Source organism: Peromyscus californicus, unplaced genomic scaffold, assembly GCF_007827085.1.
Source record: "Peromyscus californicus insignis strain IS unplaced genomic scaffold, ASM782708v3 Scaffold_4__1_contigs__length_199733344, whole genome shotgun sequence".
Taxonomy (NCBI): Eukaryota; Metazoa; Chordata; class Mammalia; order Rodentia; family Cricetidae; genus Peromyscus; species Peromyscus californicus.
The window spans coordinates 175022461-175048777 of NW_026294562.1; the positions used below are offsets into that span (position 1 = coordinate 175022461).

Sequence of the window (26317 nt, forward strand, 5' to 3'; positions counted from 1 at the left end):
CCACACTACCCCCTGGCTTCTTCTCCCTCCCTGGGCTCAGAGCAGGGGAGGTCTACAGACCAGGAGGCAGGGGCAAGGTCTGGGGGATGGGCAGATAGTGCAGGGAAGGCTGTGGTTTTCAATTTTTTTTTTTTTGTTTTTTTTGGTTTTTTTTTTGGTTTTTTGTTTTTTCCCAACATTTTGTATCTTTAATAACATACACAATGGTTACCAGCCATATTCATAACAAAAGTTATTCATAAAATGTATCTAAAAATAACATTTTTTTTCCTTTTCGTGTGAAAAGCTTGAGAATGTCCCAATGAGGGTGTAGGTTTAGGGGGAAAGAGGAGTTTGGAGTAGGGGACCCTGGCTTCCCCACAGCCTGAACCCCCAAATTCCCTCCCTTCACCTGGGCCCCAGCACCAGCCCTCATCAGTAATAGGGAGCAGAGGGTTTGTGTGACTCAGGCTGGGCTGCACCTCTGAGTTATGATATAGTGTTCCACTTATATGAGGTCATGACATAATGGGGGTGGGGGAAGGTTGACAGAAAGAGGGGATAGGCAGGAAAACAGAAACCCAACAATCCCCTTTCCCTGATTCCTACCCACAAGTCTTTTGCCAAAAGACCCGGGGAGCAGAGAAGGATTATGTTGGTGGGGGAAGGGGACATTAAGGCAACAGACTTCCTGACCTCACTGTGGGCCTGGGGCTGCCCACCTTCAACCTCTGCATCTAGGAGCCAGGGCTGGGATGGGGAAGGGCGAGGGGGTCTGGAGGAGGGGGCTCTGCCCTCTCCTCTCATAAAGTTCAGGCTCCCCCTGCCACTGTCCCGGCTCAGAGAGAGGCCTGGGGATTCTAAAAATGACAGGGAATGATCAGAGAAAAACCGTTAAGAACTATATAAATATGTATCTTAAATAGGCCTAAGAAATTAATTGTAGAGAACCTCTGATAAACAGGGCAAAAAGAGGGGGAGGAAGGTGGTGACTGTCCTGGGGAATGGTAGGAACCAGTGACATACTGGTGAGCAGGCTGTCCACACTCCTTCCCTCACTGCCATGTTTCTGAAGGGCAAGGCTGCACACGGTGGTGGTCAGTGTCTACGGAAGTCTGCTCTCTTGGGGAAGGACAGGGGTCAGCAGTCTAGAGGAGGCAGGGGTGGGATGGGACCAACACAGGATTTGGGAGGGAAGGGGTAGGCAGTCTCGCCAGTCCTTGCCCCTGGCTGCCCTCTCTGACCCCCGGCCTCAGCTGAGATCCCTCAATGGGCCTGGGAGTGAGCAAGGCGTGTGCCAATGTTAAACAAAAGTTAAAGAGGATGAGTAGAAAAATATCAGAATGTATAGCTGCGCCAGCCCACCCTCTCGCTGCCGAGAAGAAGCCTGTTGGGGGATGGCCCCCGCCCGCCGCCCAGGGAGCCTATGGGTGCGCTGGGCTGTGGGTCCCGTCAGATGGTGGAGGTTTTGTCTGTCCCATCTGTGGTAAGAAAGGGAGGAAGGGAGGAAGATCAGGAGCTGGTGGGGGGCCTAAGGAAAGGCACTCACATAGCCTGTCATCCCAGGCAGGCCCTCCCTGGAGTCTGGCCTCCCCTTGGGACCCTCAGGATGGCTCCAAGTTGCTGGGTTCATAGCTGGAGATGCTGGGTAGGTGGGAGCTAGGTTAGGGGAAGAGAAAATGCTCACCACCCAAGGCGTGTTCTGTCATGCTCAGACACAGAGACTCCAGGGTGGGATTGATCTCCAGGTCAGGCCCAGGTACCGGGCAGTCTGAGTGGGAGAGAAGACAATGATGGTGGTGAGGAGAGGACCAACCAGAACGGGAAGAGGGAAGGAAGGGAGACAAGAGACTGCTGGCATGGGGCTGGGGCCAAGACATAAAGAGCTCAGAAAGCATGCATACAAAGGGGTAGAAGACATGGCTGGGAAGAGACAAACACAGGTCTAGGGGTGTCACAAAGAAGGCAGAGAGACAGCCAAGGTAGGGGTTTGGCAATGCAAAAAAAAAAAGCCAGACTTTTCAGACAGAGGAAGTGATGTGAAGCCGAGGGAGAGTTCCTGGAGGCCACACACAGGCTTTGACTATTATGGACATGGATTCTAAGTTGCCTTGGGCAGTCTGGGCACCTGCCCCAGACACTGGGCAGCTTCTTGCTGATTGATGGCCTATCCTCTATGCTTGGTTAAAAGCTAAGCTAAAGCCCTTCCTGTGTCCACTTGGACTTGTGCCTCCAGACAGGATGTAAGCCAGGCTGAACAGGTGTCGTGAACAGGACAAGAGTCATGGGGCGTATCCTCAAAGCACTTCTCAAAAGGACCTCCTATTTAGTACCTCCAAGAGAGCTCAGGTCCCACACTGCTAACTAAGCACTCTGCCTCATCTCAGAACCCCTGAGCTTCTGAGCTGTGCTCCTAGGGTCTCACTCCTATCTCAAGTCTCATCTTTCACCCCCAGCCATCTAAACCCTGAAGTTGGGTCCTAAGGAGACCCCGTCGCTCTTTGAAAAACAAGCTCTGAACTTGAACACTCTTTGCAGCTGATTGGTAACTGGTGAGGTGAGAACAGACTTGAGCATTCTTCCCATGAGCATCACGGGAGGCTGCCTGACAGGCCAACACACTTGTTGGAACAATTCCCACCCTTTGCACCTATGGCACACCCATTCACTCAACACCATTTACACAATATATGCTCACAGTTTGCCAAGCCCTGCCCTAGGATGAACACAGACTCTCTGGCACCACAGATAGAGGCCTACAGTATTTTATCAATTCAGAAACTCTTCTGGCTATAAAAAGTTTCTGACTGCAAGAACTTAGGTCACCTGCAAACCTAAGACCTGTCCAGAGCAGCCCACTGAAGCCAGCTTCCTGTCACAGATGCCATGCCTAGCCCAAGCACGCAGGAGTAGACCAGCCAGGAGCCAGTCTCCCTCAACCAGTCAAGCAGGAACCCAGAGTTAGCATGCCTTTGATCTGACACCTGTCACTCAACCCTCCTGACCTCTGACCTCCAGGCTGGTGTGAGCAGAGGAGAAAGAGCCCACCTTCACCACCCTTTACCACAGAACCTCATTATGAGGTAGAGTCACTGGATCCAGCAGTCACCAGCCTCTGACAGAACAGAGGTGGGCTGATCAATTACAGTCTCCTCACTGACCTCTCAGACTCAACCCCTTCTGAGTATGAACCGAACCTATAAAGAGAGTGACCGTGGCATAGGAAAGAAAAGACATGTAAGCCGAGGGGAGATAAGGTATTCCGTGAAGGGGAGAGAGCCCCAATAGACTTAATGAACAGAGAAGGAAAATGCCTCCCTGAAGACACAGGGAGATGGGAGATGGTGCACAGCCTGGAGAGACCTGCTACAAATCCAGATGGGAGAGTGGATGGGAGACCCAGGTGAGGAGACAAAAGTCAGCTGAGGAGGTTGACCAGTCTGAATGCCAGAGGCAGGGCACCTCACCTGGAGGGAACATGAGAATAGCCTGGGGTGACGAGTGGACTGGGAGTGAGTGCGTGCGCTGCACAGAGCTGCGGCTCTGGCTGGGCATGCTGTTACTGCCTCCAGGGTTGGCAAACCACAGGTTCTGCATAGAACATGGAGAAAGTGTCAGGATGAGTGGGAGAGACCCAAGCCCTTGTACAGACACACATCCCAGGTACTGCCACCCCAACCCCAGAAGTACTTGGACTTCCATACCAGCCAGCTCACCTGTCGGCCCTGACCCCCAAGACTGGGGCTGGTAAGGGCATGTCGAGGAGAGACACCCCCAATGCCTGAAGGGCTCAGGAGGCCCATCCTGCCAGGTGGGAGGGCCCGAGGAGGCATTGGGAACTGCCGCTGGGTCCGCCGGGCCACACCCATCCCCACAGAGCCAGCTATGGGGAGCGAGTTGGAGCCAAATGCCCAGCTGTCAGAGAGCAGAGGGCAGGGTGTCAGCTCAAGTAGAAGTGTCCATATCTCTTGTCCCTTGGGTGGGACAAAACGCCAATTTGCTCTGAGAAAGGATTCCCTGACCATGTCCTTGCACTCTACATTCCTGTCTCCTCCTGACCCAAGATGGATATGGGAAGCATAGAGAGGTTTCCTTGCTGTGCCCTCAAAGCAGTTCTCCAAATGTCACTTCTCAAGGGAGAAATGTATGGTCTGGTGTGAGAAGGGACCTCAGAGCCTTCTGCATACAGGTAAGGAGACAAAGGTACAGGAGCAGGGTCTACTCCATAGACACGTGCTGGGGCTTGGCCACCTCGGCATCCTGCTCTTTCTTTTCTGTGGTGCTGGGATGGAAGCCAGGGCCTCATGCACAGCAGGCAAGTTCTCTGTACACAATGCCCCTGCCCTTGCACACTTGTATTGTTAACTGTTGGATCAGACTCTAGCTGCCTTTCTTTACTCTCTCTCGCCCACAAGTCAGGGGCACCCTGTAGCTCTCTCTCTGGGACAGAGAGCTGATAACAAAGTACACAATGGGTCCATACGATGGCTCACAGGTAAAGGTGCTGGGCACCAAGACCACCGGACCTGAGTTTGAACCCTGGAACCCAGATGGTATAAGGAGAGAACTGACTCCGAGAGTTGTCCTCTGATCCTTACCAGGCATGTGTGCCCACACACACAAACATAAATAAGTGCTGAAAAAGAGGACAGTGCTGTGTATGACCTTGCAAGCCCTCCTCCCTCTAGCAGCTGCAAAGCAAGTCAAAGGTTCTACCTAGTATCTACTTCTATGTCCCATAGCATGTAAGCTAGATCATGTGGCCTAAAGCTGTCCATCTCCCTGAAGATCTGTTAGAGCCAGAACCCACTTTGTTTTCCAGATATGAAGGACAGCTCCCTCTTCTTCCCTTCAAAGCCCCATTGTGGCTGCATACGGCCATGATGATACATCTCCCCTAATGAAGCCTCTCTGGACTGAAGAACCACTCTCCCTCCTCAGGGCCCCATCTCTTAAGAACGTTTTATGAAGGGTAATTAAATGTCAGCACCTTTCCACAAACCAGTCTCCTTCCACAAACTCCACCTCCCCATCCCCCATCGTCATGAAAATCTACTTGCCTCTGCCTCCTGAGTGCTGGGATTAAAGTCCCGTGCCATCCTCTTTCTCCCTCTCCCCCTCTCTTGGTTTTTTGAAACAGGGTTTCTCTATGCAGTCCTGGTATCCTTGAACTCAGAGATACAACCGCCTCTGCCTCTCAAGTGCTGGGATTAAAGGCGTGCGCCACTAACCCTGGCCTTCTTTTTTCTCTTTTAAGTTGTACATCTTGATTTTCTAGAAACTCTGTACTGGATGATTTGAGTAAGTATAGCAGGGGTCCATTCCAAATCACAATCACCCTTTTAGGCACCCTCATGCCAACTCCATGGGCCTAGGAAGGTGCCCACCTACCCCTTCTGCTGCCGGTAGTTCTGCATGTCCAACGCAGCTTTGCGTGGAAATGTCCGGAGGAGTTTCAGCACTTGCTGCTTCCAGGACAGCAGCCGCTTCTTCTGTGTCTCTGTGAAAGCCTAGATTGGGAGAGAAGGGGAATGCTGGACAGAGGACCATGCTTACACGGTTAGCTGGGGGAGATAGGTACGCAGTAGTAACTGAGTGCAGTCATCTCTCCCTGTGAGCATGAAGAGCAAGAGGCAAGGAATCCTGAACCAGCAGGAGTGTTTTGTGAGGGGACTTGGGAAACCTGGACAAGTACTAGCACCGAGAACAGGTGGGAGATGGCCACTTCCCACAAAGTGTGTACAAAAGCTGAGAAGCCTTCGAAGGCAACACTGGAGAGGATGGAGGATGGGCTGGAACCTGGGCCCTGGTGCACTGTGGGCCTGAGAGGGGTGGAGCAGTCTCTTTTCTTCTTGGGAGCCCTAGTGAAGGTCTTACCTCGTGAGTCAGGCACTTTTCGATGAGCTGGAGGTAACTGGTGATGTTCTCCTCGTCTGGTCGGGACACCAGCAGCTGGGTGCATACTGAGAAACATTGGAAAGGGCAGAGCTTAGTCCCAACATAGCCTCTGCCACGCTGCAAACAGCTGGCGGGTGCAGAAGGACAAGAGACTTGGGCTGGTTAAGTCCCAACTCCTGGGCCTTGAAGGCGAGGGCTAGTACCATCAGCCCAGAGAGGCCTGCAGGAAGAGGTCCAGTCCCACTCAGTTTCAGCTATTCTGCAGGCTCACCTCTAGGGTCTTTAAAGACACATGGCTCCCCTTTCTCTAACTTGGACTTGAACCATGGTGCCTGGGTTCACCTAGTAATTCTGTTTCAGGATTCTGGGATAGGCACTGGTTGCTCTCACCTTTGCCCATCACCCGTGTAAACTGGCTGGGGATGTCTCCGTCGGCGACGGGAGCTGGGGCTGGCTCACTGCTATCAGAGGGAGCTGGAGCTGGTGGAGGAGGATAGTTCTCTGCAGCTGGAGGGTCCTTGACCTCAGTGCCCTTGTCTGTTCCAGGGTGGGTGAGGGGAGGCTCAGCACCTAGCAGTAGCGGCTCCCCCCGACCCCCATCCTTGGCAGTAGGGGTGGCCTGAAGGACACTGTAGGCCTTGATAGGGGTGATGATGATCTGCTGTAGCTCCTGCAGAGCGTTCCGCAGATTGCCACCTTCCAGCACATCCTGCAAGGGAGGATGTAGCCAGGTCAGGCACAGACTTCATGGTGGTATAAAAAAATGACTACACAAGTGTGGTCAGATAAGGCTCAGAGAAGCCCACATGGTATGCAGGGTTCCAGCACAGAGGTCAGATAAGGGAAGCTCTGGCCCATCAGCCAGGTAAACTCTTTCTTCCCTCCAAGGAGAAAGCAGAGATTCAGATAAGATGTGAAGAAGGAGGGAAAACCAGAAGGAGGCAGCAGGGAGAGGAGAGGAGGAAGATAATGGAAGCAGACACAGGATCGACTGGAGGAGAAAGTCAAATGAAAAGATCTCTTGTACAACTGCAACTCACCGACAAAAAAAAAACCTATCATAAGGCCGGGCTGTGGTGGCGCACGCCTTTAATCCCAGCACTCGGGAGGCAGAGCCAGGCGGATCTCTGTGAGTTCAAGGCCAGCCTGGGCTACCAAGTGAGTTCCAGGAGAGGCTCCAAAACTACACAGAGAAACCCTGTCTCGAAAAACCAAAGAAAAAAACCAAAAAACAAAAACAACCCTATCTATCAGGTCTACTGTTAAAAGATGGAGACATTCTGGAATCACAAAGCAAACAGGGAAGGAAGAGAGGGCGGGAGGGAACCTCTCAGGCAGAACTAGGAGCTCTTTGATGACAACTTGCTCAAGGTCTCTGGAATCCAGCTGCCCATGCCTGAGGCCACCAGAGGTCAGACTGCAGGAATGAGGAGGCCCAGGCAGCTGCCACCAAGGCTGACCCAAAGCCTTCCACCTGCCTGTACCACTGGGCCTTGGAGATGAGGATACCAGGTCCTCACCTTCTCTAGGGACTTGAGGACACTCTGTCTCTCACGAAGCTTCTGGATGCTCAGGGCTATCTTGTGCCGGGCACCTTTGGTGACGTTCTGTGATGAGGACAGAAGGAGACAGGAAACTGGATATAGGTGAGGTACACAGGGGTGTCCCAACAGAGACCAGGGACAGATAAGGCTTGATAGCAGGAACAGCACCCAGTGGTGCTGGCCCAACACCTCCCCAGTGGTCCCTCGGGTTCACCTGCGACTCAAGGTGCTGCTCTGTTAGGGTCATCATCTCTTCGTAGCTCATCTGTGAGAACAAAGCAGCATACTTGTGCAAGCGGAGGCTCTTGAGCCATGAGGGCACGTCTGTGTAAAAGGAGAGAGGTTAGTCAGGAGAAGAACACTGGTGACCGGGAGATGGGGGTGGGAAAGAGATCAGGCATAAGCCACCAGTAGCCTTAGAAACTGCAGTGAGCTGGGAGGGGTTGGGACCAGAAACTGCCTCTACCTGCCTAGTGAGGCCCTTTCAGACAGTCTTCCCCAGCAGGACACCTGACCTACTGAGCTGCTTCGATGGCCTTCATGATTTAATCTCATCCATCAATTATCTTGAGCTCTGGCTGGCTGTGAGGGGAGGGGCTATCTATTGCCTTCAGACCTGTCCCCTCCTCCCTGAGGTGGCAGCTACAGGCAATTTTCTGTCCTTCCAGCCCGGCCCAAGCCCTGGAGAAGGGTTCTGGCATGTCCTCTGGATTCACCTTTCATCCCGCTTCCATCCTCTTGGAAAGTGTTCCGGCTGGAGCCCTGCTCCTCCGTCTGCTCACTGCCAGAGGAGGCCACACTGCTCTGTGGCGAAAGGGGTGCGTGGTCGGGCGTGGTGAAAGCAGCCCGGGCCCCAAGCTCCTCTGGACTCGGCCACTCACCAGGGGCCTGGGGGCTTGTAGGGATGAGTGACATGGAGCGCTTCAGTGGGCTAGGGTGGATTTGGCAGGGGAGACCTGGCCAGAGAAGGAAAATCAAGAGGTCAGGTTGGGGATCTGCGCATTAAAAAAGACCACGGCCTGCTCAATCCTGTAATCTACCAAGGGGAAGGGAAGGAAGGAGCCAAGGGGCCCCAAGAGCAACTGTCTATAGATATTGTTCAACCTCCCACCCCAACACCCAACTTCCCAGCATGCTGCCAGATTCCTCTGAACTTGCCTGCTCCTTTGCTCACACTCTTATCCAAACCCCAGTAGCTGTGGCTGGTGTCACTGTCATGTCTGACTGGAGTCTCCCCTTCACTCTTGCTACTTACAGCCCCCTTTCCTTACAGCAGCCATGCTGATTGTTTTTAGGGGTGGCGGCTTCTTAAGAGATTGGTTCTCACTTTGTAGTCAGGCTGACCTCAAACTCAGTGATCTCCCTATGTGCTGGGATTACAGGCATGTGCAAATTTGGCCTGTTTAGATCCTAGTAGCTTCCTTCATGCTGACAACAAAATCCAAACTCTTCCACATACCTGAAAACCCTGGCCCCCAGTCACCTCTGATCTCTCATCTCCTATAGCCCAGTCCCGGCTCAAGGTCTTTCTAGTCCTCACTTCTCTGGAACCAACCACCCCAGTCCTCTTTTGAGACAGGGCCTCCCAAAGCATCCTTGTGCTTTTGTCTCTTAAGTGCTGGGATTAGATATATGTGATCACCCTGGTTTCTGAACACCAAATGCTTGCTCCGGAACACTTTAAGGTCACACCAAAGGATTTTGACATTTGCTCTTTTTCTTTCTGTTCCCTTTTCTGTGATACTGAAGAAAGAACGAACCCAGGGCCTCCTGCAAACTAGACAAGTACTCTGCCACTGAACCCCACCACATTCTCAACTCCCCAATCTTAGCAGCTGGCAGTCTCAAGCCTCAGTTAACTATTACCTCCTGAGCCCTACCCTAAGTCTTCCATCTTGTCAATGCCTTCTAGTCCTCCATCCCAATTATTCTCTCACCTTTAAACACCGATCACAACCCAGATTCTCTTACATAGTTGTCTGCTTATTAACTAATAAACTCCTCTGCTACAGAGATAGTCCATGAAGCAGAGATCTGTACATGACATCATCATATCCTCAGCAATCACAGGGGGGATGGCCCAGGAAATTGCTTCCCTAGTACTTACAAATAAGCCAAGTGAGTTGAGTCCCTTTTTACTTTGGGGGGCGAGAGGCTCAAGAAAGAATATTGCTATAGAGGCCCAGAACCCACTATATAGCTCAGGTTGACCTCAAACTCACGATCCTCCTGCCTCAGTCTCTCACATATTGGGATTATAGGTGTGTACCTTCACGCCTAGCTAATGAACTGCTTCTCTAACATCTCTGTGACTGGACCCTTTGTCTCCATTTTTTCCTGGACTGAATCCACACCGACCAGCTAAGAGGTCTGGTCACTCAGGGTGAAGTCAGTACCCTCTTCCCCAAGACATTTCACACTCTGTCCACTCCATTTCTGAGGTAAGCAAAAGGTTCCAAGTTGATTCCCTCGACAAGGCAGGAGCCTCTGAACATCCAGACCGTGTCACTTCTTTTCCCTGCCCTAGCACTGCTTCTGCCTGTGTCTTGCTCAAGCACCTCCCTCTGGCTATGACAAGTCAAGCACTTGTTGCCCTAGCCAGCTTCTTGTCCTGGACTGTGGACTTATGAAGGGGAGCAACCTGGCCCAATCCTGTTTGTACCCCAGGCTCAGGGGCAGGATACAACACAGGAGCCTTCCAACTGAGTTTCATAAAGAACAAATGAGTGCTAAGAGGGCCTGTGAGCTCAGCACAGGGAATCCAGAAGTTCCCGTGGCAGCCTCGAGAGAAACAGAGAAAGCCAAAAAGCCTGGTTAGGTGAGGACAAGGCCTGGGAAGCTGAACTACTTTGCCCCAGTTCCCACAGGGGACTAAGAAGAGAAAGAGAAAGAGTACAGGATGGGGTTCCTCTAAGTGTCCCAGTGACAGCCCACCCAGAAGGAGGCCATCTTGGTACAGCCCCCAAAGTACCTTCTGTAACAATATTGACGCTCCTAGCCAGAAAGTTACCCAAGGGAGAAGATACTGACTAGCCCACTGTACACAGATAGTGTCAGGCTCCGCTACTGCCCAGGACCCTGTTGGAGTCCTCTACGCAGGGCTCCTTCCAAGTTTCTGGACACTGTGGACTCTGGCTTCTGCCCTATTTGGGGCCTCTTGGAAGAAGATGGCACTCTGGGCCCCAGAGCTGGAAAACCCTCAATACAGGCCTTTGTGCCTGTCTTGGTGCCCCTGGCCACCTCCTTCCTCCCTTCTCAGCCAAGAAGTGGGCTGGTGAGGCTGAGAGGGCAGGAAATTACCCTGACTGGAGTGACCATGCAGTTCCTGAGGAGTCCTGCTTGGCCTGTGTTGGGGTGGAGGCTGGCCACTGCCTGACGATTATAAAAACAGGAATGCCGGCTACAGATCCACGGCCTCGCACTCTCCAAGAAATCCTGGTCTGTCCTTGGCAGTACACCAAACTCACCCTGCCTGCCCTCCCAGGCCAATCTTTGCTTCCCACTCAAAAATATTTTAATGGTTTCCTGCTTCCTGCAACTGTCTGATGTCCAAAAGTTTCATTTTGTCCTTCAAAGCCCCAACAGTGGCCTTAAGATCTGACTTCAAATCCTAATTCTACCACCTCTGAAATCAGTGCTCTTGGACAGGATTTTGTCTCTTTGTCCATATGAAGTCCTCAATAGGTACAGGTTAGCCTAGCATGCACCAATATGATCACTGGAAGAATCTTAAGACCTGATGTACACTGATGCTCTACTGGGTACCACCAAGGCTTTCAATCATGGTGTGCCCTCTACATGGAATGGCTCATTCCTTTCTCTTTTGGTCCATACACCTATCCAACAATGTGAAAGCTTGGTCCTTCAAAGTTGCTTGGAGTGCTGGGGCTGTAGCTCAGTGGTACAGCCTTGTCTGTATCATCAAGATTCTGAGTTCTACCACAAGTGTTTCCAAAAGAAAAAGCAAAAACAAAGAGCCTACTAGGGTTCTGAGCCAGGAAGCACACAGGTAGTCACTGCATGGGTCATTTTTAGGCAGAGGCTGTGCAGTATAGGTATTCAGACTCTGAGCTCCAGAGCCATACTACCTGGATTTAATTCTGACATTATCTTGGGCAGGGGACTTCTGAGCCTAAGCCAAGTTTTATAGTTTATAGTTACGAAGTCCTCAGAATAGCTCCTAGCAAAGTGCTCAATGTTTCCCGGTCAGAACAATCAATGTTAATATAGCCTCCAAACCTGGTACAGGAAGTGTGGTACTTCAAAGTAAATGGAGTTGCTAGAGTTCCCTGGAAATGTCCTGAGAACTCTATCTTGCCTGGCCTACTTTAACCAATGCCTGCTGAAAGGGGCTGACCACCTAAGGCTAAATTATGAGCACTCGCCTTTAATTAGGTCATGCCACTCTTCATAACTTATAAAAGCCACAGTGCCTTACACTGTTCATCTTAGCTAACATTTCAAAAAAGCACCTTAACACCAGCTCCTGTTTTACCCAACCTCTGGGCTTAGCTGGTTAGCAGCACAGCACTGGGCAGAGGCAGTTCTGGCCCAAACTGTTCAAGTCTGAACCTTGGCCAGTTCCACTACTTGTTCTACGTGTGATCTCAACTACATGACTTCCGATCTTTGAATCCTAAGACCTCACTTGTGAAATCACAGGCCTAATGGTGTGTGAGAAGGCTTAACTGAGACTGTATCTGTAATAGTGCTGCTGAGAGCACCTGGCACCAATGCTCAACTATAAACAGCTGATGCTCTGCAGTGTCAAATTTACACACACACTTGTCATGTTGGAAGACCAAAATCCTGAGTGAGCTAAAGAGACCTCAGGTGATGGTATCCCTCCCTGCCAGGGGTCCTCAGAAGCCAGTCAGGAATCAGAAATGTTGATAGGGAGGGCTGGAGAGGTGTTCAGTGGTTAAAGAGTGCTTGTTGCTCTTGCAGAGGACCAGAGTTCAGTTCCCAGAACCCACATGGTGGCTCACAACCATCTGCAACTCTTGCTCTATGGAACCCTCTTCTGGCCTCTTTGGACATGGTATACAGACAAGCTGGCAAAACACCCACCCACACATTTAAAAAATAAAAGAAAAAGGAAAGAAAAAACACGCTAAAAGGGTCACAGAGGCTCACGTATAGGCATATCTACTCAGCGCTCTCTCAAGCTGCCACTAGGAATATAGTCTGTGAGGCTCCAGATCTTGAGACTTTTTCAGAAGCTAGAAATCTGATTTTTAAAATTTTGTATATTGAAGTTATTTAAAACCAAACCAAATGTGAGTTCCTAAGACACATCTATAGGTCAGGTTCAGCTCTGAGGCCGTTCACAACCTCTGCACTGCCTCCCTTATAAAGCTGAGGCCCACAAGGGTGATGGGACTTGCCAAGGCCACAGAGCAAGAGAAGATAGCCCATTCTGACTAGTTTCAAGCAGGTACAGCCCTCACCTGTGTTTGCATTGCTCCCAATACTGTTGATGGCCGGCGGCACTGAGCTGGATGGGTGAAAGGGTACATGTCCATTTTCCCGGGGTGGCTTGTCCTGCCAGCCTGATCCTGCCTCTCCAGGGGCCAGCTCTGCAGGTGCCCCCCACTCATCTGAGCCCTGGCGTGAATGGTAGGAGGGCTCTGGCCGGGTGCGGAAACCACTAGCCAGCCGCTCTTCCAGGTGGCTCAGCCAGAGGGCGAGCGCATTGCGGTCCTCCAGCGTAGTGGCTGGGTGGATGAGGGCATAGGAGAGGAGTTGGCGGCTCTCCTCAATGAAGGCATTGCTCTCGATGGAGTAGGCCAGCACCTTCTGCAGCAGTCTCATGTACTCTGACTTGGCCTCTGTGTTGCCTGGCTGGAGCAGGGGCAGATGGGATAGCAAGAGGGACACCACCTTCTCTTTGGACTCCTGCTGCCACTGGCTGACGATGGCTACAGAGGGAATAAGAATGAACATTAGGAACATGGTCTCTCCCGCAGTTCCAGTCTCCTCTACTTTTCCCATTTATTACCCTTGCCCCTGCCCCTCATAGAGCTGCTTCTAGAGCCATTTTTCTACTTCTGTCACTCCTGTCCTCAAAAACCTGAGTGACCTCCAATCCACTCAGGCATATGGAAGCTCCTCCTGCCACATAAAGGCTTAATCCTTTGCTGCACCTACTTGCCTGCTCGCCAATACTTCCCTTCCTCCTGCCTAAAGGGAAGTGTTAGAATAAAAGTTAAAAGCTTGTTCTCAGCCAGGTAATAGTGCACACCTTTAATCTAGCACTTGGGAGGCAGAGGCAGATGGATCTCTGAGTTCAAGGCCAGCCAGGACTACATAAAGAAACCGCATCTCAACCCCAACCCCGACCCCCACCTCCTCAAAAAAAAAGAAAAAAATAAAATAAAGAAGCTTGTTCTCTGGCATAAGAGAGTCTAGATTCTTCACTGGTTAGATTTTAGGTAAGTCATCTTAAATCTTATTAAACACTGATTTGTTTGCTTTTGGAGGTGGATTCTTGCTATGTAGCCCAGGCTATCCTTGAACCTCCTCCCAAAATACTGCTACCTGCAAAACTTGAGAGAAAATTATAGAACCTGATTCAAAGTGTTCGTTTGAGATTCAATAAGCTAATAAGAAAAGTAAAATGGGAGCTGGTGGGATGGCTCAGTGGGTACAGAAAGGCACTGTTCCCAAGCCTGAGCCTGATGAACTGAGTTTTCCTGGGAGCCACACTGTGGAAGGAATCAGCTCCCTACCAGTTGTCTTCTGACCTCCATACTGTCATGGGGTACACACTATATCCCACAAAATGAATCAATAAATAACTACATAAATAAATGTTAAAAAGAATGGAATGTGACCTCGAATCAAAGATGCAATGAATGGTTGCTGCAGTTTTTTTAACCTGGTCTCCCGGCCTCCCACTGATGACCTCTAAACTGTCCTGTCCATACAGGTGGGTTTATCTTCCTAAATCACACTCAAATCACATCAGTTTCTGTTTATATGTTTACTATGGCAGCCCACACCCAGATTCAACTCCAAGAACTCACAGCCTAACATCACCTTCATTTCTAGGTCACTCTCCACTTCTCATCAGACACAGACTCAGCACGAGTGGCCTATCCCATCTTCCTTGGGGCTCTCTACACAGTGTTTACCCAAGCTCCCACAGTGAAGCTGAGATTCAAGGATTTGGCTGCAATAACCTTTTTCCTAGCCAAATCCTATGTCCTGTCTTCCTCTCCACCCCTAAACCTATGGACTGAGCATGAAGCCTTAAGTGTGCTAAAGCAGTAGTCTACCACTGAGCTACACCCTCAGGCTTCTTTTTACTTTGCACTTTAAGATAGGGCCTCACTAAGTGGCCCAGGCTAGCCTTGATCATTCTATAACTGAGAGAGGCAATGAAGTGGTGATCTTCCTGCCTCGGTATTCCAATTAGCTGCTATTTATAAGCCTAAATTACAAGGCCCAGATCGGTTAGGTTGTATGTGCCTGTGTCCGCATGCCACAGTACACTCATGAAGGTCAGAAGACAACTTATAGGAGTCAATTCTCCCCACATACCACATGGGTCCCAGGAACCCAACTTAAGGTGTCAGGCTCGCCTTTAAGTGCCTTTACCAATTCAGCCATCTGCCGGCTCAGTTTGGTCACATCTGCCACCTCCATCTAGCACTGGGTCATATAACTATTGAATATCCCCTTTTTAGATTTAGTTTCTGAACTTTTAGTTCTTGATAAGAAATATAGCATGAAGAAATACAGCAATATTAAGGACAAAGTCAAAGGTCTTGCATTCCAGCTGTTAGAGCACTATGCTTCCTCTTCTGTAAAAGGAGTATAGGGTTCGAGATCTGGGCTGCTCAGATTTAGGAAATGGTGTCGGTGAAGGATTAACAGTCTGCCTGTAGTAAATGTGCAGGATGTGGCTCGGTGATGGGTGTTTGTCTCCACGCTCCTCTTGTAGTCAGCCACCCCATTATCCCTACCCTGACTTCTCAATTGCTGTTGTTTAGGCCTTACAGTGTAGCCAGAGGCATCTAGGACAGAGGGAAGCCTTGTCTAAACCTTCCCCCACCCCCAGAGTACTGCCAGGACCCCAGGGCTATGGGATGCAGCTTCTCCTCTGGTACTGCCAGGGGACGTGACAGAACAGCCTCAAGGGTTGGGCTCAAAGAAGGACCTTGTTCTACTGCCCAGAAAGGAGAGTAGTTTTGGATCAATGAAGGCTGACCCTGGGGAAATGTGTGTTCATGTGTCTGAGTGGTGGTGGTGGGAAGGGCAGGCCTCCCAGGACTGGGAAGCATCAATGAGCACTGGAATGAGTCCAAGGAATGTGCACAGCCTCGGGCCCCTTAGGGTGAGTGAGCCCAGCTGGGGCTGCAGATGAAGGGTGGGGATGAACTTCTAGTTTCCTGCCCAGATCAGAAAACTTTGGCCCAGAGTTAAGGTACAGTAGGGGCCCAATGAATACCTGCACAATTGAACCCAGATGGTCTGTTGTTAGGTAGTGATGTCTATGTGTATAGTGTACCTGCCCTCTCTGGAATCTCACAAACTCGGTCATTCTGCCTTAAGGTCTGGCAGAGCATATTCTGCAAATTCAAAAGGAAAAACCTGTCTGGGTAAAGAATCTGAGTCGGGCGGTGGTGGCACATGCCTTTAATCCTAGCACTTGGGAGGCAGAGGCAGGCAGATCTCTGTGAGTTCGAAGCCAGCCTGGTTTACAGAGTTCCAGGACAGGCTCCAAAGCTACACAGAGAGTGTCTAAAAAAAACAAAAAACAACAAAAACAAAAACAAAACAACCACCAAAAAAAAAATCAAAACAAAATAAAAATCTATTTCTGTTTCCATGACTTAGTATATTTAATCGTGGGCAGGTTATTTACATTCTCTAATCTTGCTCATCTGTCTCTGTAATGCTGGCTGTAAAAGCCCTGAGGTCCTAGGGTTGTAGAGAGTCAACAGAAGGATGCAAAACACCTTGCACTAAGCAAGTGCTCAGCACATTAAACCCTTACCTCCACTACTCCTGGGTAGAAATTTTCCTCCAGGCTGTCTTGGGGGTGCTGAGCCAGTGGTTCACTTAGCAGAGACTATCTGGGACACCCCCTTAAGATTCCCCACAGGGGTGGGGAATTTTACAAAATTATTTATCAAAAACAGACACATGTCTGGCCTTAGAGTTAAAGCCATAATTTGTAGTGATGAAATTCTGGAGATGGGTGGACTGGAGCTGGGGGACCAAGCAATGCTGGGGTACAAGCTGCAAATTTGAGGACATGGAGAGGGTAAAGGAGACTGTGTGAGTGCCCTCCTTAGCACAACGGCCGGTCACAGGGCAGAACTGAGTGGACAACCCAAGCTAAGTAGGTCATGACCCTGGGTCCTGGCAAATCACAGGAGCCAAATGTGTCTTTGAGACCCTCATAAGAGCAAACCCACTTAGCTACTGCAACAATCATGCTGGCCTCTGGCACTAGTCAGAGGGCTGGGCTTTGGCTCCAGACATACCCCTCTCTGTCTCACCCCAGCTCACACAGACATCAGGGAGGACCAGGGGTTCACATTTTTGTTTGATGAACTATGTCAAAAGAGCCAGAAAGGGAAGGGTGGGGGCATCAGAGGATGAGCTCTGATGAATCACTCAACATGGTCCCTTCTGACCTCAGTTTCCCCACCCAAATTCAGAGAGCCAGAGAGGGAGAAGCTTAAACCTGCCAGATAGGAGGACTGACTCAGAAAACTGGACATGGGAAGAAGTGCAGGAAATGTAGCCCAGGAAGCCGTAGGATGAAGGAGAAGTGATCTTAGCTGCCTAGGCTCAATCTCCTCCTACCATGGGAATCTATGGGAACACCTATGGTCCAAGGCACACTCGGTGCGAAAGAGGGCCATGATTGCAGTAAGAGCTCCAAACAGCAGAGAAGAACTGGGACAAGTAGGGAACCCTAGCCCTCCCTGTCCTGGTTGGTTTTTTGTTAACCTGATACAAACTAGAATGAATGTTTACAGAAAAGTGGCCTGTAGGCAAGCCTATGAGACATTTTCTTGATTAATTTTCTGTGGGCAGGCCCAGACCACTATAGGCAAGTGGTCCTGAGTGGTACATGAAAGAAGATCAAGCAAGCCATGGACAAAAAGGCAGGAAGCAGTGTTCCTCAGTGGTATCTGCTTCAGTTCCTTTCTTCATGTCCCTTCAGGATGGACTGTAAGATGAATAAACCCTTCCCTCCCCAAGCTGCTTTTGATCAATGTTTATCACAGCAATAGAAGGCAAACTAAGACACTCTTCTTCCCTGCTCAGGGACCTGGAGTCCTGCTTTTCTTTTCTGGTCTTGGATGTCACCTCAGACTCTACTTCCTTAAAACTCACGTGGCTACCTGTGCTGGGGTCCCCTTCCACAGTGGTAAACCCATTTCCCTACTTCTGGTAAGACATTCACATGACTGCTCACTCACCACTTTCCTGGACACACCCAGAAGCAGCAGCACTGGGTGAATATTAGCACCAACCCTGAATATTAGATCTAAGAGAACACTAGGTTCATTATTTTTAGAAAGTCCCTAGGGGACTGAAACATGAAGTCAAGACTAGGACATACTAAGGTCAATTTTTCTCAGCTCCCTGAATTATCTATGAAGATAGACAGCAAAGACTCAAACTGAGAGGTCACACTGGAGAACTGGAGGAGGAAGCAGAGCCTCTGCCTTACTGCTCAGGCATCCTGATCCGAGGAGAATCCTTCCCCACCCCCTCAAGACAGGGTTTCTCTATGTAACAGTCCTGGCTGTCCTGGAACTGCTCTGTAGACCAGGCTGGCCTTGAACTCAAGAGAGATCCGCCTGTCTCTGCCTCCTGAGTGCTGGGATTAAGGGCGTGCGCACCACCGCCTGGCTGCTCTGAGGGGATCTTAAGGAGTCAGAGAAACTTCCACTGGAAGTTTCACTGGAACAGATGCCTCTTAATTGAGGACTAGTGGGTCAGCTGAACTCAAGACTTGGCCGGCTGGGTAAGTATGAATCTTTCTGGGGAGGGGACAAAAGGGGCAGATACCATAAGGAGGGCACCCATTATGTTTTTATTATTTTTGTTAGTACTGAGGATAGATTTGCTAAGCAATCTCTCTACACTCAATTACATCGACTATGCATTAGATACTAAGAGCTATTGCTCTAGAATGTGCTGGAACCTCCTCCACAAAGAAAGTAGTATGCTCAGAATGGCTAAGGTCACATCTACTCATAGCCAAGAGGGCAGACCTGGATCTAGAACCCTCATGTGCCTGCCATTCCAAGACAAATAGATGGACTAGAAGGACATGGTTCATCTAGGTCCTTACAAGAACCTGGATCCCAGGCAGGTGGTGGTCATGCATGCCAGATTCCAGTTCCAAGAGATAGAAACAAGCAGGAGAGTGGGGTGTCTACTAAGGGTGTGACAGGAGATGCCACCTCTTTAGTCTTAAGGCCCTCACATTCATTAGGAAGAAGCATTCAAGGCCCCCACAGACTTACCCATGAACACTTCAAGTGATGCTTTGCTATACTCCTGGCAGGCACCCTTCCTGCTCACTATGGGATATGCAAAGGCCTCCCTCTCTTCCCTCACTCTGTTCTCCTTACCTTTCTACCCATCAAGTGCCAGCTTCATTGAAAACGTCTCAACACATGACAGGGATGTAAGACCTTGATTTATATATTCACTATCATGCAATTCATTCCGCAGTAGTCCTCCAGCCTTGGCTGAGCCCTCCCCAACAAGCCAATGTAACTGTTAAGAAAGGGCCTCAGGGTTGGGGATTTAGCTCAGTGGTAGAGCGCTTGCCTAGCAAGCTCAAGGCCCTGGGTTCGGTCCTCAGCTCTGGGAAAAAAAAAAGAAAGAAAAAAAAGAAAGAAAGAAAGGGCCTCTACAGCTGGGTGTGGCGCACATACCTTTAATCCCAGCACTTGGGAGGCAAAGGCAGATGGGTCTCTATGAGTTTGAAAACTATAAAGTGAGTTTCAAGACAGCCAGGGCTACACAGAGAAACCCTGTCTCCAAAAAAAAAAAAGAAAGAAAGAAAGAAAGAAAGAAAGAAAGGGCAAAGGGCCTCCACTGTTTTGTACAGCATATTGTTCACTGGCAATGTGGAAATGTGGTAAAAGCAAATACTTTAGAAATACATACTTCCAAACTCGGAGCTCCAGAGACACCTAGGGATTCATCCTAGAGCTGCTTAAAAGGTTCTTACTACAGCTTGGAGGAGCAAAACCAAGTGGTAGACAAGAGTTGTAGTCAACTACTCCCAAGTCAAATTTGATCCCTACCCTCTAGCCCTGCAGTGCTCAACCTGTGGGTTGCGAACCCTTTGGGGGTCGCCGAATTATCAGATATCCGGCATATCAGATATTTAATTTACATTGTGATTCATAACAGTAGCAAAATGACAGTTATGAAGTAGCAACAAAATAATTTCATGCTGAGGGGGGAGGTCACCCCAATGAGGAACTGTGTTAAAGGGTCACAGCATTAGGAAGTTGAGAAGCACTGCTCTAGTCTACTGTTTCCCAAGGCTTCCCCATCCATCAAACCGACTTTCCTCACAGTGCTGTTCGGGTCAGACAACAGTATAGACACAGTCACTGCAAGTGGGACTGTGCACGCCTGGAATCCCAGACCACACAGGCAGAGGCACTGCACTGCAAGTCTGAGACAAGCCTGGGCTATAGGCTGAGATCCTGTTTCAAAATAGTAACTATCAGTTGGATGTAGTGGTGGTAGTGATGGTGCACACCTTTAGTCCCAGTACTTCGGAAAGCAGAGGCAGGTGGATCTCTGAGATTTAGGCCAGTCTGGTCTACAAAGAGAGTTGCAGTACATCCAAGGCTGTCACACAGAGAAACCCTGTCTCAAAAACAAACAAAAAACAAACCACCCCCCAAACCCATAACATGGCAAAGCTAGGAGAAAAATGTGTGTACTCACATTGTAAAAATCATCTCATAAAACACGAGAATTGGGAAAGGAGACCCTACCTTTAACCTTATGTATCAATTGGTTTTACTCTGAAAACAACAAAAAACCTCAGTGCTTTAATAAATCAACAGCAACAAAGCAGGTGACCTGATAAACAGAGAAGGCTGGTGCTCAGGACAAGGTAGTAGGGGTGTGATGAAGCTGTGTAAAACACAGGCTTACTCCAAAGGAACACCACCCCATCTCTCCAGTGTGGGTAGATCCTACACAGACCTCCATCCTTGGGTGCCAGAGCAGGGGAGCCTTTTTTTCTGGTGGGGAGGCTGGCAAGGGTGGGAGATGGCTGAGCTCTGAGCCTGCTACAGCTAAGCAGGCTCTGACTGCTCTGTCTGCCTGACTGAGCATCAGGCCAACGTGACTCCAAATCTGTGTAACTATCCTCTGTTGTGCCACGATGCTCCTGCAGCTTGTACATCCAATTCAGTAAGAAATAAGGGTGCTTCTATGATGACTGGGCCTGGGGAGTTAACAGAGGACGGGTAGCTCTACGGTTCCCCAAACCCCAATCTTAGAAACCCATGTTGGAGTCCTGTAAAATAGGGATGAGAACAGTACTAATCTCCCAGGGTAGTTCTGAGGAGTGTAACTATGACTGACAATAAAAACAACTGACAGTTAACTGAGTATTTACTGCTTACCAAGCACTGTGGGAAGAACTCCACCTGTATGAACTCACTGGCTCCTCATAAGCACCCTAACATAGGTGGAATTATCATCTTTATTTTAAAGAGGAGGAAGCTGAGGCACAATTACAGCACATAACAACTATGATTTCAGCCTAGGCAATGTGACTCAAGAGCCACCAAAGGACTTGACACAGGTTAGGGGAACTTGGCTTACAAGGGCTCCACAGGAACTGCTCTTAATCAAGCAGAAGGTAGAAAGAACAAGGGTGACTCTCCAACGGGCCCCTCAGTTCCCTTCCCAGCTAGTTTTTTTGGGTATCCACAACTCTCCCCATTCTCTGACCTCCATCTCGCACCTGTGTCAATGAGATCAGCAGCTCTGCACCCAGCTACATGTCAAGGCCCAGAAGGTCCTTATGTATTAGCCCCTGAGATGGTTCTCTGGACTGACTGACTGTTCTTGAACTCTAGGGACAGGTTCTAAGGATATCTGGCTCACCCAGATATCCCAGTGCCAGCTTCAGTAGACAGAGTACCTCTACTGCGTACTTAGGGAACTGACATGGAGGACTACATCTACATTCAAAACTCTCTTGAAGCTCTCATGGCCTGCAACCTATTTACTTTTGGAGGTGAAGACTTGTACAGACAAGCCTCTTCTACAAGTTCTGAGATCCCCTCCTAGCTCTGGTGTCCTAGAGCTAGGAAATCAAATCATCACTCACCTTTTACCATGCCACTTCATGACTTGCTGGTTCCTTTCAGCAGCTCATACAAGCTACCCAACACCATCCTTCCTCTATATGGGCAGTTTCCAGTTTGCATTGCCCTCCTGGGAATCCCCATTCCACACCTGAGGACAGCCCCAGGAGACCAGACAAGCACAGAACATACATTTCTCAGTGCCACTGTTGGTTGGTCGCTGTGGCACCTGGCACCTGCTCTTGCTCTCCCCACTGTGCTCCCATCTCTAGCGGCAGAGACTCACCAGCACTGTTGGCCTCTGACTCCAGCAGGTGGATATCATTGCAGTCCGCCAGCGAGTGCTCCAGACAGAGCTGCAGAAAGCGGGCTTGGGTACGGGTGACCCGCTTCAGAAGCGACAGCAGAGCCACTGTTTGCTCACACTCATTCCAGCCCTTGAACCAGCTAGCGAGGATGCCTACTTGGTCTCGGAACATCATGGTGCCAGGCCTGGGGCCAGGGTTGGGGGACGGCGGTGGCAAGGGCCAGCGCCGTCACATGGTCTCGGCTCTGGGCTCCTGTTACCTCTCCCCTAAGGGCCAGGGCTTGAGGATGTCCCCTGGCGTGGTGGCAACGGGTGGTGGGGGGAGGAGGGAGCCTGCTTACATCAGGGGAGGTCTTGGTCCAGCCACACCTCTCCAGGCTCCTGGAAAAGAAAGCAAAGGGATCAGAGGGAATGCAGGGGCTGAAACTGTCATGGTGAATATGGGCTGAGGGCCCTGTTCATGTTTCATGGAGTTTGTTCTGAGTAGTTTCTGGGAGAACGATGAAGCCAGCAGCAGACACTGAATGAGCTCCTATCCAACTGCAATTCATGGAACAGGCATGACTGGCACCCCAAGACCAGACCCTCAGACAATGAACCAGCTCCTCTCCAACTGTGGACTCAGGAAACAGGTACGACTAGTACTCCGAGACCAGACCCTAGTCTCAGAGACTAAGGGAAGAACCGCCTCACAACTGGACAGCACAGAGTCAAAGGAGGGTGACCCAAATCAAAGATCAAGTCAGAAGGGTTCTCAGAAACAGGAAGAGATGCTGTGCATTTGTGAAAAGATCTGAATGAAGAAAGGTTTGGCTCACGGTGACATGACAAAGCAGACATGTGACCTGAAACACATCTGCTGATCTTGCTAGTCTCAGGCTGCCTCCTCTCAGAGCTGAACAGTGACTGCTCACCAGCAGAAAAGAGCTCAAGAGTTCTTCAAACTAAACCCCACAATTCTGGCTCAAAGGTGGAAGGTGGGATGGGGACCCCAGGAGAGATCCCAGGTATGCAGATAGGGTATGCAGATAGTACATGCTGACAGCAGGTAACTATCTGGTCACAAACCAGCCTGTAGATGTGAGTGAGCTTCAGGGCATGAACATGGACAGACCTGTTTAAAGATCACCACCATGAAGGGATCTCATGCCCTTCAACATAGCTCTTCTACTCTGGAACAGGCTTGGCTCTAAACTCTTAAGATTCCATCTTTCTACTACAGGTTAGAGCACCATTCCCCCCCGCCCCCAACCTTCCTCTTCAGTCAACTTCAGCCCAAGACTCCGAGGTGGGAGTTCTCTTGACTTTCAGCACAGCAGATTGTTATCCAAGAGCCAACAGAGTACCAACGTGAAGGAAATGGGCAGAATAAAAAGCAAAGACCCTTGGTTGGGGCAGTGGTGGCAGAGGCAAGCAGATCCCTGTGAGTTCAAGGCCAGCCTGGTCTTAGAGTGAGTTCCAGGACAGCTAGGACTAGACAGAGAGATTCTGTCTACAACAACAACAACAGAGAGAGAGAGAGAGAGAGAGAGAGAGGGGGGGGGGGGGGGGGGGGAGGGGAGGGAGGGAGGGAGGGAGGGAGAGAGAGAGAGAGCGAGAGAGAGACACTCAAACAAGAAAACGTCCAAATTCCTCTTAAGCAAAGACTACACAGAAACTGAAGTGGGCAAACAGCAGGTCTAGTTTTCTGGCTGGCTCATTTTTAGACACTCCTCTGAGGCCTTTCTCAAGTATTTGGGGCTTAAAGTATCCATTCAACATTTCCCCATCTGTCTCTTGCAACAAGTGCCCTGAGTTCCATTCCCCCAGGGCTGCCCAAGAACCAAGAATTCTATACACAGACCTAGGGTGTACAGAACCTGCAGGGCCCAGGCTTTAGGGCATGGCCCCATTATTCTGACCTTACACAGCCCTGTTGGGGATAGCTGGATATGGCTGGGTTGCCTTGAAGAATCCCTATTGGATATCAAAGGAGAACAAATGAGTATAGCTCTCAGTTCTTTTTAATGGAAGCAGTGGGGAGAAAGATGAAAGAAAGCGAACTTGCTCCAAGTTACACAGGTCTCCCACCAATTGTTTTAAAGGCAAAATCACAAGTCACCTCTTGGTTTAAAGTCTCCAATGATTTCCAATTACACTTAAATAATCTAAATAAATCCAAATTTACCTTGGCCAAAAGTACCCTGCATGACTCCTATTGTCTCTCCAACTTCATGACATATCAAGTTCCTTCTTGTTCACTGGTCTCCCCTTCCCTCAGAGGCTAGCTCCTGACTTACTTGGGTCTCAGTACAGTATCACTTCCTCAGAGGCAGTCTCGCTGACACTTTTCCACAGCCACTCAATTGTATTAGTGCTCTCATTTTTTTTATAACACTATGAAATACTGCCTTATGTTGATTTTTCTTCTCACCAAAATGCAGGCTATGCAGTCAGCCTGAGCCTAAAACAGTATTTTATTCATTTTTTTTTTTTTTTTGGTTTTTCGAGACAGGGTTTCTCTGTGTAGCTTTGCACCTTTCCTGGAACTCACTTGGTAGCCCAGGCTGGCCTCGAACTCACAGAGATCTGCCTGGCTCTGCCTCCCGAGTGCTGGGATTAAAGGCGTGCGCCACCACCGCCCGGCTTTTTTTTTTTTTTTTTTTTAAATCACTACATTTTATTTGTGTGTAAATGCCTGTATATGCACGTGCCAAGCGCACATGTGGAGGTCAGAGGACAATTTGTGGGAGTTGGTTCTCCCTTTTGATCATGTGGGTCCCAGGAAATTGAGCTTGGTGGCAAGTGCCTTTACCCACTGAGTCATCTTGCTGGTTCAGAGTGTACTTTAAAAACAAAACCAGACAGCTGTGGTAACATATGCCTTTAATTTCAGCACCAAGGAAGCAGAAACAGGTGGATCTCTAAGTTTGAAGCCAGCCTGTCTATATATCAAGTTCCAGGACATCCAGGACTAACTACATAGTGAGGCTCTGTCTCAAAGCAAAACAAGACAAAACCCAAAACACTGGGGTGGGGTGGGATCAAGACAGAATTTTTAAAAACAAATACAAAAGCCTGCCTTTAGACGGGCGGTTGTGGCGCAGGCCTTTAATCCCAGCACTTACTTGGGAGGCAGAGCCAGGCAGATCTCTGTGAGTTCAAGGCCAGCCTGAGCTACAGAGTGAGTTCCAGGAAAGGCGCAAAGCCACACAGAGAAACTTTGTCTCAAAAAAACCAAACCAGACAAACAAAAGCCTGCCTTGTTATCTTCTGCCTGATTTCTTTTAACTTGTGCATGCACATGTGTACGTGTGTGAACACATAGCAGTTGCTTGCATGCAAGCACTTGTGCACATGTGCACACTGCATACACATGTAGGTACCTGAAGTGGCCAAAGGCTTCAGTTCCTGAAGCCGGAGGCTGTATGCCACCTCAAGTCCTCTCAAAGTGTAGTATGCACTCTTACCCACTGAGCCATCTCTCCAGCCAAAGATAAAGGGTCTTGTTTATGTGGCCCAGGCAAGTCTGACTCACAATCTTCCTTGCTTTAGACTCTTGAGTGCTGAGATTACAGGCGTGTATCACCGTACCTGGTTATCGGGAATATCTATCAATAAAGTATAACTAAGAAACTGAGGCAGATGTTATGCTCTCATGAGATGAGAGGTGGCTGGCTGTAATCCTAGCCTCCAGGAAGCTATGGCAGGAGAATGAAGCTATGCATTCCAGGTCAACTCAAGATACCAAGGGAGATCTTGTAGAGAAAGCTATACAGAACCACATATAATGCACCACTAGTGTTTCACGTGTAAAAGGTCAAACTCTAGGCTGTTGAGAAGGGTTACTTTGGAGGGACAGGGGAATTACTAATACTCTAAATTTTTTGTTGCTGTTGTTGTTTTCGAGACAAGGTTTCTCTGTGTAACTTTGGAGCCTATCCTGGAACTCACTCTGTAACCCAGGCTGGCCTTAATACTCTAAATTTTATACCATTTCATTAGATACAAATGAATACACACTATTTTTTGACATTTTAAAAAACAATTTTCAGCCTTTAATTCCAGTATTCCGGCGGCAAAGGCAGGTGGATTTCTGAATTCAAGGCCAGCCTGGTCTATATACCAAGTTCCATAACAGCTAGGACTACACAGAGAACACCTATCTTGAAAGAAACCAAAAATATAAAAATAAAAATAAAATTTTTCCCCCAGAATTGAGGCTTCTTTCTACTCACTCACAGCAAGAAAGCACTGTGCTGCCCTGGATGCAGGGTGAG

General features: G+C 49.4%; 1 protein-coding gene across 1 annotated transcript in view; it reads right to left on the reverse strand.

Annotated features, from left to right (window-relative positions):
* Positions 1 to 215: 215 nt before the first annotated feature.
* Positions 216 to 26317, reverse strand: part of Samd4b (sterile alpha motif domain containing 4B) — a 38054-nt gene continuing 11952 nt past the window's right edge. Inside the window, exons 2-13 of the mRNA XM_052713466.1 lie at positions 22038 to 22439; positions 12872 to 13342; positions 8138 to 8377; positions 7636 to 7745; positions 7398 to 7484; positions 6268 to 6586; positions 5857 to 5942; positions 5371 to 5489; positions 3696 to 3894; positions 3447 to 3570; positions 1667 to 1750; positions 216 to 1460 (exon numbers count right to left, since the gene is read on the reverse strand). Coding sequence (XP_052569426.1) covers positions 1432 to 1460; positions 1667 to 1750; positions 3447 to 3570; positions 3696 to 3894; positions 5371 to 5489; positions 5857 to 5942; positions 6268 to 6586; positions 7398 to 7484; positions 7636 to 7745; positions 8138 to 8377; positions 12872 to 13342; positions 22038 to 22233 — 2064 coding nt within the window. The 5' untranslated portion in view covers positions 22234 to 22439 and the 3' untranslated portion in view covers positions 216 to 1431. The remainder of the gene's footprint in view (positions 1461 to 1666; positions 1751 to 3446; positions 3571 to 3695; positions 3895 to 5370; positions 5490 to 5856; positions 5943 to 6267; positions 6587 to 7397; positions 7485 to 7635; positions 7746 to 8137; positions 8378 to 12871; positions 13343 to 22037; positions 22440 to 26317) is intronic.